Source organism: Nothobranchius furzeri, chromosome 10 (genome assembly GCF_043380555.1).
Source record: "Nothobranchius furzeri strain GRZ-AD chromosome 10, NfurGRZ-RIMD1, whole genome shotgun sequence".
NCBI lineage: Eukaryota > Metazoa > Chordata > Actinopteri > Cyprinodontiformes > Nothobranchiidae > Nothobranchius > Nothobranchius furzeri.
This window is the reverse complement of record NC_091750.1, coordinates 35497640-35512088: the sequence shown is the minus strand read 5'-3', so window position 1 is coordinate 35512088 and position 14449 is coordinate 35497640. Positions and strand designations below refer to the sequence as shown.

Below are 14449 nucleotides of genomic sequence, written 5' to 3'. Positions count from 1 at the left end.
AACGTAGCCTTCAGCTTCTCAAACCCGTTGCTTTGGCAACCAGACCACTGGATGACTACCTGTTGGATGCATGCCCACGTTAAAGTTGCAGTGTGATCCAGCTGGTGCCAGCACTGTCCAGCTGAGTCTCACCCGTCCCAGATCCAGAATAAAACTGTCTCCTTTGTTGAAACTCTCCCAGCTGACGGGAACTTCTGTTGCCCTGACAACACGACGGCCTTTGACCTGCAGCAACCTTTGCACTTTTGCATCATTACTCCTTACATGTTTGAACCCTGAAGCCACGCCCCCTTGCTGCAGGACAGCAGACAGAAGATGAGGTCAGGACCAAAGCTGTCTGACAGGTTTAACGGGCGGTTCTGGCCCGGTGCTCACCATGTATGTGAGACCCGTTTTGAAGTACCCACTGAAGGTAGCCGATTCGTAGCCTTGGACCTCTCTGTACTGGATCGGCTCCCCCTTCAGGAAGTCATCCATCTGGACAGCAAAAATGGCTGCTGCTCCACTTTCATCTATGGAGCACTCGGCACCTAAAGCAGAATCGGCCAATCAGAGAACAGAACCAGAATCACGTGTTCGGGAGTCTCACAACTACATGAATCCAACGACTGATGTCGGTTATGTAGGAGTAGTGCTGCACCACAGAGTAAGGTCCATCTGATTATTGGTTCCTGATCACTGATCAGTAGTTTTGTGTTGAAATCCCTTCTGGAACATCAGCTCAGTCGTGGATTTTGTTTGCTACGTTTGTTTCTGTAACAGTTTTGTTTGCTCTTGTTGTTTGGTTCAACTTGTGTATTTAGTTTTTCAAGGTTGGGCTGCAGCATGCTGCTGCACGCGTCCTCACCCTGCCAGTAGTGCAGGTCGTACTGCAGGTCTCCTCTGCGGTTGCTGGTGCTCTTCAGGACCAAATAGCTGTCTCCGGTGTAGAACCGGCCATACAGACTCTCAGCAACAGGAACCAGGTCCATGTTCTCCACACGCCACACCTGAAGCCCAGCCTTCCTACCTGCACGCTCGAACTCTGGATGGTACACCATGATGTCACCTGTGGTGGGCGGGGCAGAACAGACATCATCTGTCAAATAAACGGTAAATGGTACATGGCCTGTATTTGATATAGCGCCGGCTAGAGTCCTGGAACCCCCCAAGGCACTTTACAACACAATCAGTAATTCACCCATTCACACACACATTCACACGCCGGTGGATGAGCTACAATGTAGCCACAGCTGCCCTGGGGCGCACTGACGGAGGCGAGGCTGCCGAGCACTGGCGCCACCGGTCCCTCCGACCACCACCAGCAGGCAACGTGGGTTAAGTGTCTTGCCCAAGGACACAATGACAGCGACAGACTGAGCGGGGCTCGAACCTGCAACCTTCCGTTTACGGGGCGAGCACTTAACTCCTGTGCCACCGTCGCCCCACATACTCCTTCCTCCTGCCATCTGACCACAGCACAGGTGGGTTACCGTGGAAACCGATGCCAAAATTGATTATTTGAAACTCTGATGATGATTTTACAGTAAAGCAAACTGGTATCTGTTGGCCTGGTTACCACGGTAACCACTGGTGATGCAGCTGAACCTGACTCCAACCATCCTACTGCTCATTTAGAAAACCTTTAAGGAGGACCCTCTTTATTATGGCGGCATCATCTTTCTTAAATAACAATAAGAGAAGATCAAAAATGTGCTGAGAGGAAACAAACGAGCTCTTTCAGCGAGAGAAACGTCCTGAAATCACCAACGTCAAAACATTCCTCTTTCTCAGAGCAGAACCAGTTCCTCCTCTCACCTGGTAGGACTTTTTCAGATCCGCATCAGCGTTAATTATTTTAATCACGCAAAGATTTTAACTTTTCTCACTTTAAACGAAGTATTTTATTAAATAATGGACAATTCTGTTCCATTTGTTTCTGTGTTTTACTGCAACTTGATTACACGGAAGCTTTCATGACACCGCGGCGTTTGGATCGTGTGGATGTCTTCATCGTATTTATCACATGAAATCGTTAGATTGAATCAGCAATTTCAGGATGAAAACGTGTGTCTATGTCTACGTGTCATCGCGGGTAACCTGAGCGAGTTAAGACAAAAGACAACAGCTGTTTATCGTTTACCGTCCTCTGATGTCTTTTCCGTGAAACCTGAAACTGATCTGCAGAAGAAGCTCCGATGGAAAAGGTGGGATAAGCGTCCAGCTGGTGCTCAGACTGAGAAGACCTGCAGGTGAAAACCCAGGAAGCCCAACCAGCTGACTGTAGCATGCACTCATCTTTGTGACATATATGCTTTCCGTAATCATAGGTGAGAAGAAAGACGTTTTATTAATGATGAAAGAGGACAGATTATACGACGATGGGCTGACGTCTGCCTCCACATTGGTTCAGACGGAACTTTCATCACAAAATAAAAACTCACCTTCAGCGTCTGTTAGAAGTCCTGCTCAGCTGGGTCCAAGCTGCAATGGAGGATGAAGGTGGTGCTACATGTAACCTTACCTGTCTTCTCCTCCCCCCACTCATGTGTCACACCCAGCTCCTGACACATTCAAGGCTGAACTAAAACATGCGGAACAAGTGCCTGGGAGAAGAGAGGTCAGCGGACTCAAAAAGCCTGCAGGACTTTTACAGAGGATCTGCTGCTCCGTCTGGGGCACGGGTCAGTTCTTATCCTGAACTTCAGGAGCCAAAGTCCTGCAAAGAAGAGCAGAGCTACTAATTAGATCATCAGAACTTAAAGCAGGGGTGTCTAATCCTGTCCTGGAGGGCCGGTATCCAGCAGGTTTTGTGGTTTTTCTGCTCCAACAGGCTTGATTCAGTGGTTGAAACATCTGTGCAGCAGCTCATCAGGCTCTGCAGAAGCCTGTTAATCACCTGCTGATTGAAATCAGGTGTGTTGAAACAGAGTTCAAACTAAAACATGCAGGATACCGGCCCTCTGGGACCAGGATTGTGCAATTGTTGAAATACAACAAATAACTTCACTACGTCTTCTAAAAACATGAGACCTTAAAGAGTGGACTTCCATAACCAGGACTGGAAGTCAGATCCACAAGAGAAGGTCCACTCGTCTCACGTTGTACTAAAGGGTCCTTGCTGCATGCTGCCCCAAAAGTATGGAATGAGCTACCGGCACAGGGAGTGAGTGAGTGAGTGAGTGAGTGAGTGAGTGAGTGAGTGAGTATGAGAGTGAGAGTGAGATAGATAGATAGATAGATAGATAGATAGATAGATAGATAGATAGATAGATAGATAGATAGATAGATAGATAATAGATCTGTATAATATAATAATAGGCTATGTATACTGTAGCTTACAATTAAATGTGTTATTTATGAAAGATTAAATGCTTTGTGGAGTGAAATAACTGGAATTTTTTGGGCCAAACCCTTCTTATTTCATAGAAACATCTTTGGTGTTTATAACAAATCAAACCTTTTGAAAATTGGTTGAAAATTGAGCAAGTTAGAGTTGTTTAAATAGCACATGCACCATACACCCCAATGTCAAGAAAGGGGGCTGCTGTCTGAAGTAAGATGGCCGCCACGTGCCTACGTCGCATCCCATTGGTGAACAGCGGGGGCGAGACATCTAGTGTTTATATATGCATATCTATGGCAAATGAGACGTCTATGTGCGTACGTCTATGTGGTTTTACTTTGAAAGCTCAGCCCGGAAGTAGACCGACGGGTTGATCGACTGGGGTGTTTGTTTACGTCACCAAAAGTCACCGTAAACCGGGCCGAACGGGTCCGGGTCGGAGTGTGAAGATGGAAACGTTCAGCAGACTGAGCAGCTTGCTGCTGCAGGCGCTGGAGACGGTGAGTTAGCTCCTGCAGGAAGATTTCTCTGGCTACTTCCGGTTAAAGTTGTTTAAGCCGAAGTTAGTGACAGTGGGGGACAGGTAGTGGGACAGCACGAGCGCGCGACCGGGGACAGGCCAGGGGACAAGTGGGGTCCAGGGCTAACTGGACCTCAGGCGAGTTGGATGAGAGAAAACGGTTGGTTTGTTTACGTCCAGGTGCGCTCACCTGTAAGCTGAGAGCTGCTTTACGTGTGCGCCAAAAGTCTTAACCCGGTTTGTTAGGTCAAAGGTCAAACTGATTGTCTTCCTCAAGTTTTACATGTTTGTCTCAGATGGAGACTAATAAAAAAAAACATTTTATTTAAACCCAGTCCTGATCTAGTTCCCTGAATCCTGATCCATTTCTCCTGATCCAGTCCTGATCTAGTTCCCTGAATCCTGATCCATTTCTCCTGATCCAGTCCTGATCTAGTTCCCTGAATCCTGATCCATTTCCCCTGATCCAGTCCTGATCTAGTCTCCTGAATCCTGATCCATTTCCCCTGATCCAGTCCTGATCTAGTCCCCTGAATCCTGATCCATTTCTCCTGATCCAGTCCTGATCTAGTTCCCTGAATCCTGATCCATTTCTCCTGATCCAGTCCTGATGTAGTTCCCTGAATCCTGATCCATTTCTCCTGATCCAGTCCTGATCTAGTCCCCTGAATCCTGATCCATTTCTCCTGATCCAGTCCTGATCTAGTTCCCTGAATCCCTATCCATTTCCCCTGATCCAGTCCTGATCTAGTCTCCTGAATCCTGATCCATTTCCCCTGATCCAGTTTGGATCTAGTCCCCTGAATCCTGATCCATTTCTCCTGATCCAGTCCTGATCTAGTCCCCTGAATCCTGATCCATTTCCCCTGATCCAGTTTGGATCTAGTCCCCTGAATCCTGATCCATTTCTCCTGATCCAGTCCTGATCTAGTCCCCTGAATCCTGATCCATTTCTCCTGATCCAGTCCTGATCTAGTTCCCTGAATCCTGATCCATTTCCCCTAATCCAGTCCTGTCATCCTGCTTCCAAACCAGGAGATTCCTGCTGTCATTCAGCATCTAGTTTCTTCAGTGTGATTCTTACCCTGACCTTTAACTAAGACCATGACCAGAACCAGAATCCGAACCAGTTTGTCCTTTCCTTCAGAGAGAACCCACAGTAGACCTGCTGGACTCCTTCATTGATCACTGGAGATCGGTCACTACCTGCTACATCCAGACCTCAGGTGAGCAGCTTTTTGCTTCAGAATCAAAGTTTCACCGGGTCAGCTGATACCTGTGTGTGTGTGTAGATGACAGCTGTCCCGTCAGCCAGACTGATATCCCGTGGCGTCTCAGACAGATGTTGGACATCCTGGTTTACGAGGAGACACAACTGGTAACTACTGAAACACGTCGTTGATACAACGCTGTCGTTATGTTGACTCTTTGGTGGTATTGAACCAGGCTGTGGAGGACACGGGACCCTGTCTAGAGTACCTGCTGGAACACAAGCTGCTGGAAACTCTGTGCATGCTGGGAAAAGCTCAGGTAATCAAACTGGGAGACACACTGGTCAAATAGATTAGTGAAGACCAGGACCATATCCCCATGGGGCTGTCACATGTATTACGTAGAGTAATATTTATGTGACTCAAGGTGGTACAGCTTCTTAAACGGACATGAACGTTGCCAACCTACACACAACTTTTCATTTTTTTATTATCAAATTTATTGACATGGGAAAAATTATCTCCAAGTCAGAGGTTTTGATAACGCTAAATTTTTGATTTATTGCCCAGCCCTAAACACGCCTGTTTCAGTGTTTGTAGTGAAGAGGAAGTAGCCTAGAATTCTAGAGCAGCCATGGCGGTTGCTCTGCAGGTCGGTGTAGCACGCTCTGTGGCAGGGGTGCCCAATCCTGGTCCTGGAGGGCCGGTGTCCAGCAGGTTTTGTGTTTTTTCTGCTCCAACACACTTGACTAACTGGTTGAATCACCTGTGCAGAATCTCATCAGGCTCTGCAGAAGCCTGTTAATCACCTGCTGATTGAAATCAGGTGTGTTGAAGCAGAATTAAAACTAAAACATGCTGGATACCGGCCCTCTGGGACCAGGAATGCGCACCCCTGCTCTATGGTGACCTCAGTAGGTTACCATTGGCCCGATCAGTTTTGTCTGGCCAACCACAGCACTCTATGTTTGTTGGGCAGGGTTAATACTAGAGCTGAGATGGAGAAAAACAACAAAGATGGCGTTGACTCGAGTATGGCGCTCATTTGAAAAGGTTTTGGCATTAACATTTAGCGATTTAGATTTGAGGTATTTTTGAGACGTGAGCAGATGGAGGTACTTAAGTCATTCATTTAAAAAAAGGATGTGTTTGCTTCTTCTTCTTTGTTGGTGAATGGTGGACTGCCTCATTAACACATTGCCGTAGTGATGAATACGCCGTGCTGTTCGTTGCTCTGATTGATCTTAGTGAAGTCCAACTATGTGCAGAGACCGTTTGAAAAACAACTGTAGATTATGCCCCATGCTAAAGAAGCCTAATCATAGTCACTAAAAGATGGAAGAATAGCAGCATGTCGTGTGTGTGGGTACGTGGTAACACGTCACAGGTGTGTGGGTACGTGGTAACACGTCACGGGTGCGTGGGTACTTTGTAACACGTCACGGGTGTGTGGGTACGTGGTAACACGTCACAGGTGTGTGGGTACGTGGTAACACGTCACGGGTGTGTGGGTACGTGGGTACGTGGTAACACGTCACAGGTGTGTGGGTACGTGGTAACACGTCACGGGTGTGTGGGTACGTTGTAAGACGTCACGGGTGCGAGGGTACTTTGTAACATGTCACCGGTGCGTGGGTACTTGGTAACACGCCACATGTGAGTGGGTTCGTGGTAACACGTCACAGGTGTGTGGGTACTTTGTAGCACGTCACGGGTGTGAGGGTATGTCGTAACACCTCATGGGTGCGTGGGTACGTTGTAACACGTCGAGGGTACGTGGTAACAAGTCACGGGTTTATGTTTACGTGGTAACACGTCACGGGTGCGAGGGTACTTTGTAACACGCCACATGTGCGTGGGTACTTGGTAACACGCCACATGTGAGTGGGTACGTGGTAACACGCCACATGTGCGTGGGTACGTGATAACACGTCACGGGTCCGAGGGTACGTGGTAACACGTCACAGGTGCGAGGGTTCTTTGTAACACGTCACAGGTGCGTGGGTACGTGGTAACACGTCACGGGTGCGTGGGTACGTGGTAACACGTCACAGTTGCGTGGGTACGTGGTAACACGTCACGGGTGCGTGGGTACGTGGTAACACGTCACAGGTGTGAGGGTACTTTGTAACACGTCACCGGTGCGTGGTAACACGTCACGGGTGCGTGGGTGCATGTCACGGGTGTGAGGGTACTTTGTAACACGTCACAGGTGTGTGGGTACATGGTAACATGTCACAGGTGTGTGGGTACGTGGTAACATGTCACAGGTGTGTCGGTGCTCAATAGAGTAAGACTTTTCTCCTCTTCGTCAGTATCCTCCTGGGATGTTCCAGCAGGTTCTGCTCTTTTTCAACAAGCTGTTGACTCGCATGCAGAAACCTCTCCTGGAGCTCATCAGAGTCTACAGACCTGTTCAGGTGAGCCACACAAAGACAGCCCAAGTATTACAGAGTAACTCAGAACACCTGGGACTGCACCCTCTGCACCAGAACCGTTCTACAGGTTCATTACAAAGACTTGATTCCTGCAACAGCTGAGAGATTTATTCCCTGTGTTCTGGTTAGATTTCTCATAAATGTTGGATGATCTCAGCCAACAGTCATGTGACTCCTCTGTGTCTGCTCCTCTCCCAGAGGCTGATTAACCTCTGTGCACTTCCTGGTTGTCATGTTGAGAAGGAGGAAGTTCAGTTCCTATTGGCTGTCTGTTCCAGGGTCAAACAGGATCCACACACCCTCAGATGTGTCCTGGAGGTGAGCTGCTGCAGTAACGTCCTGTTTGATCATCAGTTGACTCACGTCATTTGTGTTCTCAGCTCCTAGAACAACCTCCAGGTCTCAACCAATCACAGCACAGCACACAAGCCTCCAACCAATGCACAGATCCAGCCTGTAGTCATTCACAGACCTCTGCATCCTGCCCTGTCCAATCAGAGTCCTCTGCAACCAGCCCTGTCCAATCAGAGTCCTCTGCAACCAGCCCTGGCCAATCAGAGTCCTCTGCAACCAGCCCTGGCCAATCAGAGTCCTCTGCAACCAGCCCTGGCCAATCCGAGTCCTCTGCAACCAGCCCTGGCCAATCCGAGTCCTCTGCAACCAGCCCTGGCCAATCCGAGTCCTCTGCAACCAGCCCTGGCCAATCAGAGTCCTCTGCAACCAGCCCTGGCCAATCAGAGTCCCGTGTCTCTGGCGCTGTCCAGACAAACAGGGGGCTATTGTGGGCTCTGCTGCAGCTCACAAAGAGTCAGGTGAGTTAACGACTAATTAAAACAGGAAGTCATGACAGAAGCTGCAACTGTGGATTATTTTTGTTTGAATAAAACTTTATTGATCGTCTGATGCAAAGAACACCACAGCAGTGGTCTGTTAATCACTTATTTGTTTTTAGTGACGAATCTGTTCTGACGAGGACATTTTCCTCTAAACCTTCTGAACCAATGGGTCGACATGGCCCAGTTACACCGGTTCAGTTCATAAAGGTTCTGTTCCGACTCGGGTATAGAAGGGCACCACTTCGCTCCTGAGGATGAAGGGTCATGATGACAATGATGATGTGATTCTTCACCAGAGAGCGTCTGTTCGTCAGAAGGCATCTGAGGGCCTCCTCCTGCTAGCAGGGCTTCTGGATGGATCCTCGGGTGAGCTGCTACCTGCTGCAGTCTCTCTAGCGGAGCTGCTGGCTGAGAGGCTGCAGGAGCTGCATCGCCTGCTGCCTCTGGACCAACTGGATGCTACTGAGCTGCAACGGTGGCCTTGCACTAGCTGGAGGTAGGTAAGACCACCTGTCCCCATGGTAACGCCTCTGTCAGGGCAGCTGCGGCTACACTGCATCTCATCAGCGTGTGAACGGGTGAATGATGCACTGTAGTGTGGGTCATTGATCGTCACGGTAACCGACACACTCATACAGGTGTGGCTGGTGACGGCGTGGTCCCGTGTAGGATGGCGGTGGTAAATGTTCTTTGCTTACGGTCCTCAGGTCAGAAGTAGAGCCTGGTCACATGACGAGTTTCTTCACCTGGTTTGACTTCCTGGATCACCTGATGTGTGAGGCTCCACAGGTATGCTCGCCGGTTACAGCTGATGCTCTCTGAACTCACAGGACCTGGAAAGGTTCTGGAGGATCCATCCGTCCAGTCACTCTGCATGTACACTTGCAGGTGTTGTCTGTGCAGGTGTCTCAGAGTGTCCACCGGCGGTGGCTCGTGGACACTCTTCATCCTCAACTGTCGCACACGTGAGCCCCTTTTCCTTCTTTTCCTGATGCTTGTTCTCACCCGAAGGGGCGGAGCCTCACTCGTGTCCCTGTGCGTGTTTTGCTCAGATGTGAGAAAGTAGTGCTCGTCTCCACATCGATGCTCTGTGCTACCATCAGACTCGTCCAGTCTTCCTTCTTATTGGACCAGATGGTCCACTTCCTGTTGAGGACACCGTCTTTGATGCGGCTGCTTCTGCGACACTGCAACCACATCTCTGACCAAGTAGGGCTGTGACTGCAGGACACGCCCACCCCCACATATGGCCGCTCACTGTCTTTGTGTGTCTTAGATCAGCATGGCGTCGATGAGTCTGGTGGACGAGATGCTACAGAAGCCTCATAGGGACATTTTGGACATTCTGGTGTTGAGTTTCCTCCAGAGTCGCTGTTACGTGTCCGCAGCTGCAGACGGACAAGAGGACAAACAGCTGGAGACGAATGAGGACAGCCAGTAGGTCCAGAATGCATGTTCCGGAGAGACGCATGTCTCGATGTGCTGTGAGACTGACCGGTGCCTTGCGTCCACCAGAGACCTGGATGATGACCCCTTCTTCTCCGATGGGCTCTCAGACGGACCTCCTGCTCAGCCCATCAATGAAGACGTGGTGAACAGGTAAACGGCAGGGACAGCGTGCGGGAGCAGAAACACCTGGCCTGGTCTGTTTCATCAAGTCTGAGCAGAACCTTTAGAACATCTGCTTTGTGGGTCTGGTGGGTTTAGGCTGTTAGGCTGAGCCTAACCTGCAAGCATCTCCTCCATCGCCCCCTAAAGGCGGAGGGGAGACCAGCAGGAAGATTCTCACACGCTAGTAGAACTCATCTCCATGGAAACGGCAGCAAAAACACTTCAGGCTTTCAGCTAAAACGGTGAAAACTGAAAGAGTTGCTCCTCTGAGAGCAGGAGGGTGTGATGAGAACAAATTGAACCTGATTCTGAGGATTCTGCTGCCCTGAGTTTGGTCTGACAGGTTCTGCTTCTGTGCTCTTCTGTTGAACATGTGTACTGATCCATCGCTGTCTGTGTAGTTTCTTGTGTTTGGTTCCGATTCAGGCCCGGTCGGCTCACCTGCTGCAGGAAGGAGGCTATGAGTCATACGTACATGATGCTCACACCCTGGTCAGAACACACACACACACACACACACACACACACACACACACACAGATCAGTTTACAAGTAAAAACAATATTTTGACCGATAAAACATCTGAAACTGTCTAAAAAAAGCCGTCTCGTTACGACCGGACTGCAAACCGTGCAGGTTTAACTTTAACTTCTTTCAGAAGATCACCAGGACGCTGCGCCATCTTCTCCTTCTCCCGCTATGAAGCCTGCTTTTTCCTGTCAGAGAACCACTCTGCCATCTAGTGGTCATTTCTCATGACCTTTCATCACGTTTTCATGGCTCATGAGCGCATGTTAGCCAAACAGACCATGTTAGATGATTATAGATTAAATGTAGGTCTATCTTTTATGACTACACGATCCGGAGGTACCATAGTTTTAAACAGAAAAAATATTTGTCCCATCAACACAAATTTAGACACACACACACACAAAATTCATCGTATTAGTTGCAGCCATTAAATGGAAGGAGGTATTACCTATTAGATCTTGCTCTTCCAACTGTAACTCCTAACAAAAGTCACATCCACATAAACATCTAACACGCCTGCCTTGTTACTGACGTTCACCCTACAGGACTAACAGCTGATGCTGATGACATCACTCCCTCGCTGACGGCTGTGTCAGCCTGCTAAAGGGTTAAATAAAACAAACCGGGTGCACGGCCCTTTAAGGCAGAATGGTGATGCTCCTGAAGGCTCCTGGGAAATATTTGATGTTTTTGCCTCCAAAAGATTCCAGGAGCCTCTTGAGGAAATGTTCCTGCGCCAACCGCCCTCACCGTAACCATGCAGTCTGCTCCCCGTTGTTTGTCTGCACTCACCTAAAGGATTATTAGGAACGCCTGTCCAACTTCTCCTTAATGCTGCAGTTATCTAATCAACCAATCACATGGCAGTTGCTTCAGTGCATGTAGGGGTGTGGTCCTGGTCAAGACCATCTCCTGAGCTCCAAACTGAAGGTCAGAGTGGGAAAGAAAGGTGATTGAAGCTATTTTGGTTGTTGGTGCCAGACCGGCCAGTCTGAGTATTTCACAGTCTGCTCAGTTACTGGGATTTTCACCCACAACCATTTCTAGGGTTTACAAAGAATGGTGTGAAAAGGGAAAAACATCCAGTATGCAGCAGTCCTGTGGGGGAAAATGCCTTGCTGACGCTAGAGGTCAGAGGAGAACGGGCCGACTGATTCAAGCTGATAGCAGAGCCTCACCCTAACCCTCGTTACAACCGAGGAATGCAGCAAGGCATTTGTGAAGCCACATCATGCACAGCCTTGAGGCGGATGGACTACAGCAGCAGAAAACCCCACCGGGTACCACTCACCTCCACTACAAACAGGAAAAAGAGGCTGCAATGTGCACCAGCTCACCAAAACTGAGCAGTTGAAGACTGGAAAAATGCTGCCTGGTCTGATGAGTCTCCATTTCTGTTGAGACGTCCAGATGGTCGAGTCAGAATTTGGCGTAAACAGAATGAGAACATGGATCCATCATGCCTTTTGTGCAGGCTGGTGGTGGTGGTGTCATGGTCTGGGATGTTTTCTTGGCACACTTTAGGCCCCTTAGTGCCGAATGGGCATGGTTTAATAGCCACGGGCTACCTGAGCATTGTTTCTGAGCACGTCCATCCCTTCATGACCACCGTGTACCCGTCCTCTGATGGACGGGTACACGGTGGTCATGAAGGGATGGTCCAATCATCTCAAGCTGGTTTCTTGAACATGACGATGAGTTCACCGTACTACAACGGCCCCCACAGATCTCAACCCGATAGAGCATCTTTGGGATGAGGTGAAACGGGAGCTCCGTGCCCTGGATGTGCATCCCACACGTCTCCATCAGCTGCAAGATGTCATCCTGTCAATATGGCCGACATTTCTAAAGAACGCTTTCAGCACCTTGTTGGATCAACGCCACGTAGAATTAAGGCCGTTCTGAAGGAGTATCAGTATGGTGTTCCTAATAGTCCTTTAGGTGAGTGTATGTTAGCAACGGTAACTAAGGAGGGCGGGACTTAGAGCCACAGGTAAATTCAGTTCAAGCACCTCCATCCTAGGTTCTAATCTGGCCTGATCATGTGACCCTCTTACCTGTTTGCTCGGGTATGGGACATTAGCATATCTAATTCTGACTTGAACTCCTACTTTAAATTTACATGACGCCTGGCAACAGCTCAGAATTCTCTCTGCTCACCTGTGTGACTCCACCTCTGTCTGTCAGGTGACCATGTGCCACGCCCTCTCTCTGTCCTGGGAGTGGCCACAGACTCTGCCGTGCCCCACCTGTCTCCCAGAGAAAGACGCAGACTTCTTTGAAGGTGACTTGCTGAAAGTTCTCTTTGACCGACTGGGTTGCATCCTGGAGCAAGTACGCACACCTGAGAAGCGCACCTGTTGATCACGCCTGTGGTCAGAAGCACCTGGTTGCCATGGTAAATGTGCTGTGTGTTTTAGCCTTACGAGCTGAGTCTGAAGCTGACGTCGGTTCTGTCCAGACTCTCAGCCTTCAGTCACCCGCTGCTGGACGAGTACCTGCTCGACCCCTACGTCCACCTGTCTCCAGGCTGCAGGTCGCTCTTCTCCGTCCTCATCAGGGTAAGACGAGCTGCGGGGGCGACGGGGCTTCGGGAACAGAACTGTGCCTAAACAGGTGCCCTTCAGACTTGACACCAGTGTTTCCTGTTGTTCTAAAGTGGTTAGACGAGTATCAGAACCAGTTCCAGTCACCAACTGGTTCTGGGCAGGTTCTCCTCTGGGGACATGGGTCTGAGAGGTGAGACAGGTGTTCCAGATGGAGCCCCACGGGTTCTGAGCACACCTTCTCATGGAAACCTGATCTGGACCCGGATGTTGCTGGATGTCCAACTAACCTGAACACTTTCAGACCCGTGGGTTCCCCTCAGGTTATCCTGCGGTGGAGGATTCCAGCTTTAGGACAGACTGATGAGTCTTGTCTCACCTTTCTGTTTCTCAGGTGATGGCAGAAGTGATGCAGAGGATCCAGCAAGTGTCTGACCTGTCCGAGCAGTTGTTGGATACCAGGAGACACCTGCTGGGACTGAGCCAGCATACTGGGTACCCGACTCACTCCGACACTAAACAGATCTTTCACAGATAATCAGCTGTTTGCCACGATTTTCTACCTGAGTTGTTTTCTGTGGGCGTGTCTTCAGATCGGAACACCTGACACTTCTCAAGGGGATCATCGTCCTTGAGGAGTTCTGTAAGGAACTTGCTGCAATCGCCTTTGTCAAGAAGCCTCTGAATCGAGACTGACTCGCCTGGAGCAGGAATCACCTGGACGTGTACCTCTGTGGGGATATCACCAGGTGCATCTCGCCTGAGGACCAGCAGCACGTGCACCTGAGGAACGCCTGGTTGAACCAAGAGACCAGTGTCTCACCTGAGTTTGGATAGGAGCCGACAGAAGTGGCATCTTGTCTTTGGGAGGCGATGAACCACGTGATCACCTTTTGTCACTATTTAAGCCACGCCCACTTTCTGTGCAGCTCGCTAAATGCCTCCTACCTGTAGTAAGGATTTATTACCTGTCAGCCAGTCACGTGACACAAAGGAACCCGACGAGGACAATAAAACTGAACAGGTCTCCGGAATCAAAGATCCAGACCAGGACCTGAGAGCTGCACCTGATCCAGGTGCAGCACCACCAGATTTACTGTTTTATTTCCTTAAATGTGTTTTATGTTAAAGACGGAATCCTCAAACCATCGTTGTGTTTCTCTACTTTCTTTACTCTTAAGCTCAGAGTCAGACACAGTCTGGGCCGACCAGAACCTCCACATGCCTACATCACTAGTGGTTCATGTGAACTCTGTAATGAGTCACCTGTTCTGATTCTTTATCAGGAATTGAATCGTTTTAGATCAGCAGTCTGGAACGCCTCCCAACACACCTGGTTTTAGGTGACTGACAGGCTTTTGACACCTGCTGAACAACTGAATCACACACTCCCTATAACGTTAGGATTTTCAAAATAAGGCTCTGGGACTT

At 49.3% G+C, this 14449-nt stretch overlaps 2 protein-coding genes across 6 annotated transcripts in view; one reads left to right on the top strand and one right to left on the bottom strand.

The window, feature by feature from the left end:
* The window catches only part of LOC107386209 (gelsolin), a 9829-nt gene extending 7239 nt beyond the window's left edge, over window positions 1-2590 (bottom strand). The window contains exons 1-6 of one of the 4 annotated variants that reach the window (XM_054730303.2): window positions 2424-2590; window positions 2123-2225; window positions 848-1048; window positions 376-530; window positions 133-294; window positions 1-59 (exon numbers count right to left, since the gene is read on the bottom strand). The exon at window positions 1-59 is cut by the window's left edge and continues 1 nt beyond it. In XM_054730303.2, the coding sequence (XP_054586278.2) occupies window positions 1-59; window positions 133-294; window positions 376-530; window positions 848-1040 (569 nt within the window). In that variant the 5' untranslated portion in view covers window positions 1041-1048; window positions 2123-2225; window positions 2424-2590. Of the gene's footprint in view, window positions 60-132; window positions 295-375; window positions 531-847; window positions 1049-2122; window positions 2226-2423 lie in introns of those variants that run through there. The other 3 variants (XM_015960454.3, XM_070555575.1, XM_070555576.1) reach the window with 3 other exon arrangements.
* A 925-nt stretch (window positions 2591-3515) lies between these two features.
* LOC107386211 (FHF complex subunit HOOK-interacting protein 2B) lies at window positions 3516-14163 on the top strand. 2 transcript variants are annotated; one of them, XR_008558988.2, is made up of 18 exons: window positions 3516-3825; window positions 4993-5071; window positions 5138-5223; window positions 5292-5375; window positions 7372-7476; window positions 7693-7812; window positions 7875-8306; window positions 8627-8826; window positions 9038-9119; window positions 9219-9295; window positions 9383-9539; window positions 9607-9767; window positions 9846-9929; window positions 10343-10433; window positions 12660-12756; window positions 12893-13033; window positions 13413-13513; window positions 13612-14163. XR_008558988.2 is itself a non-coding variant. In XM_015960461.3 (18 exons), the coding sequence occupies exons 1-18, from the start codon at window positions 3775-3777 to the stop codon at window positions 13712-13714; spliced, it is 2301 nt and encodes a 766-aa protein (XP_015815947.3). In that variant the 5' UTR covers window positions 3525-3774; the 3' UTR covers window positions 13715-14163. The 2 variants fall into 2 exon arrangements, 1 of the variants encoding a protein (XP_015815947.3); XM_015960461.3 differs by having other exon boundaries at window positions 3525-3825; window positions 12660-12806.
* The last annotated feature ends 286 nt before the right edge of the window (window positions 14164-14449 follow it).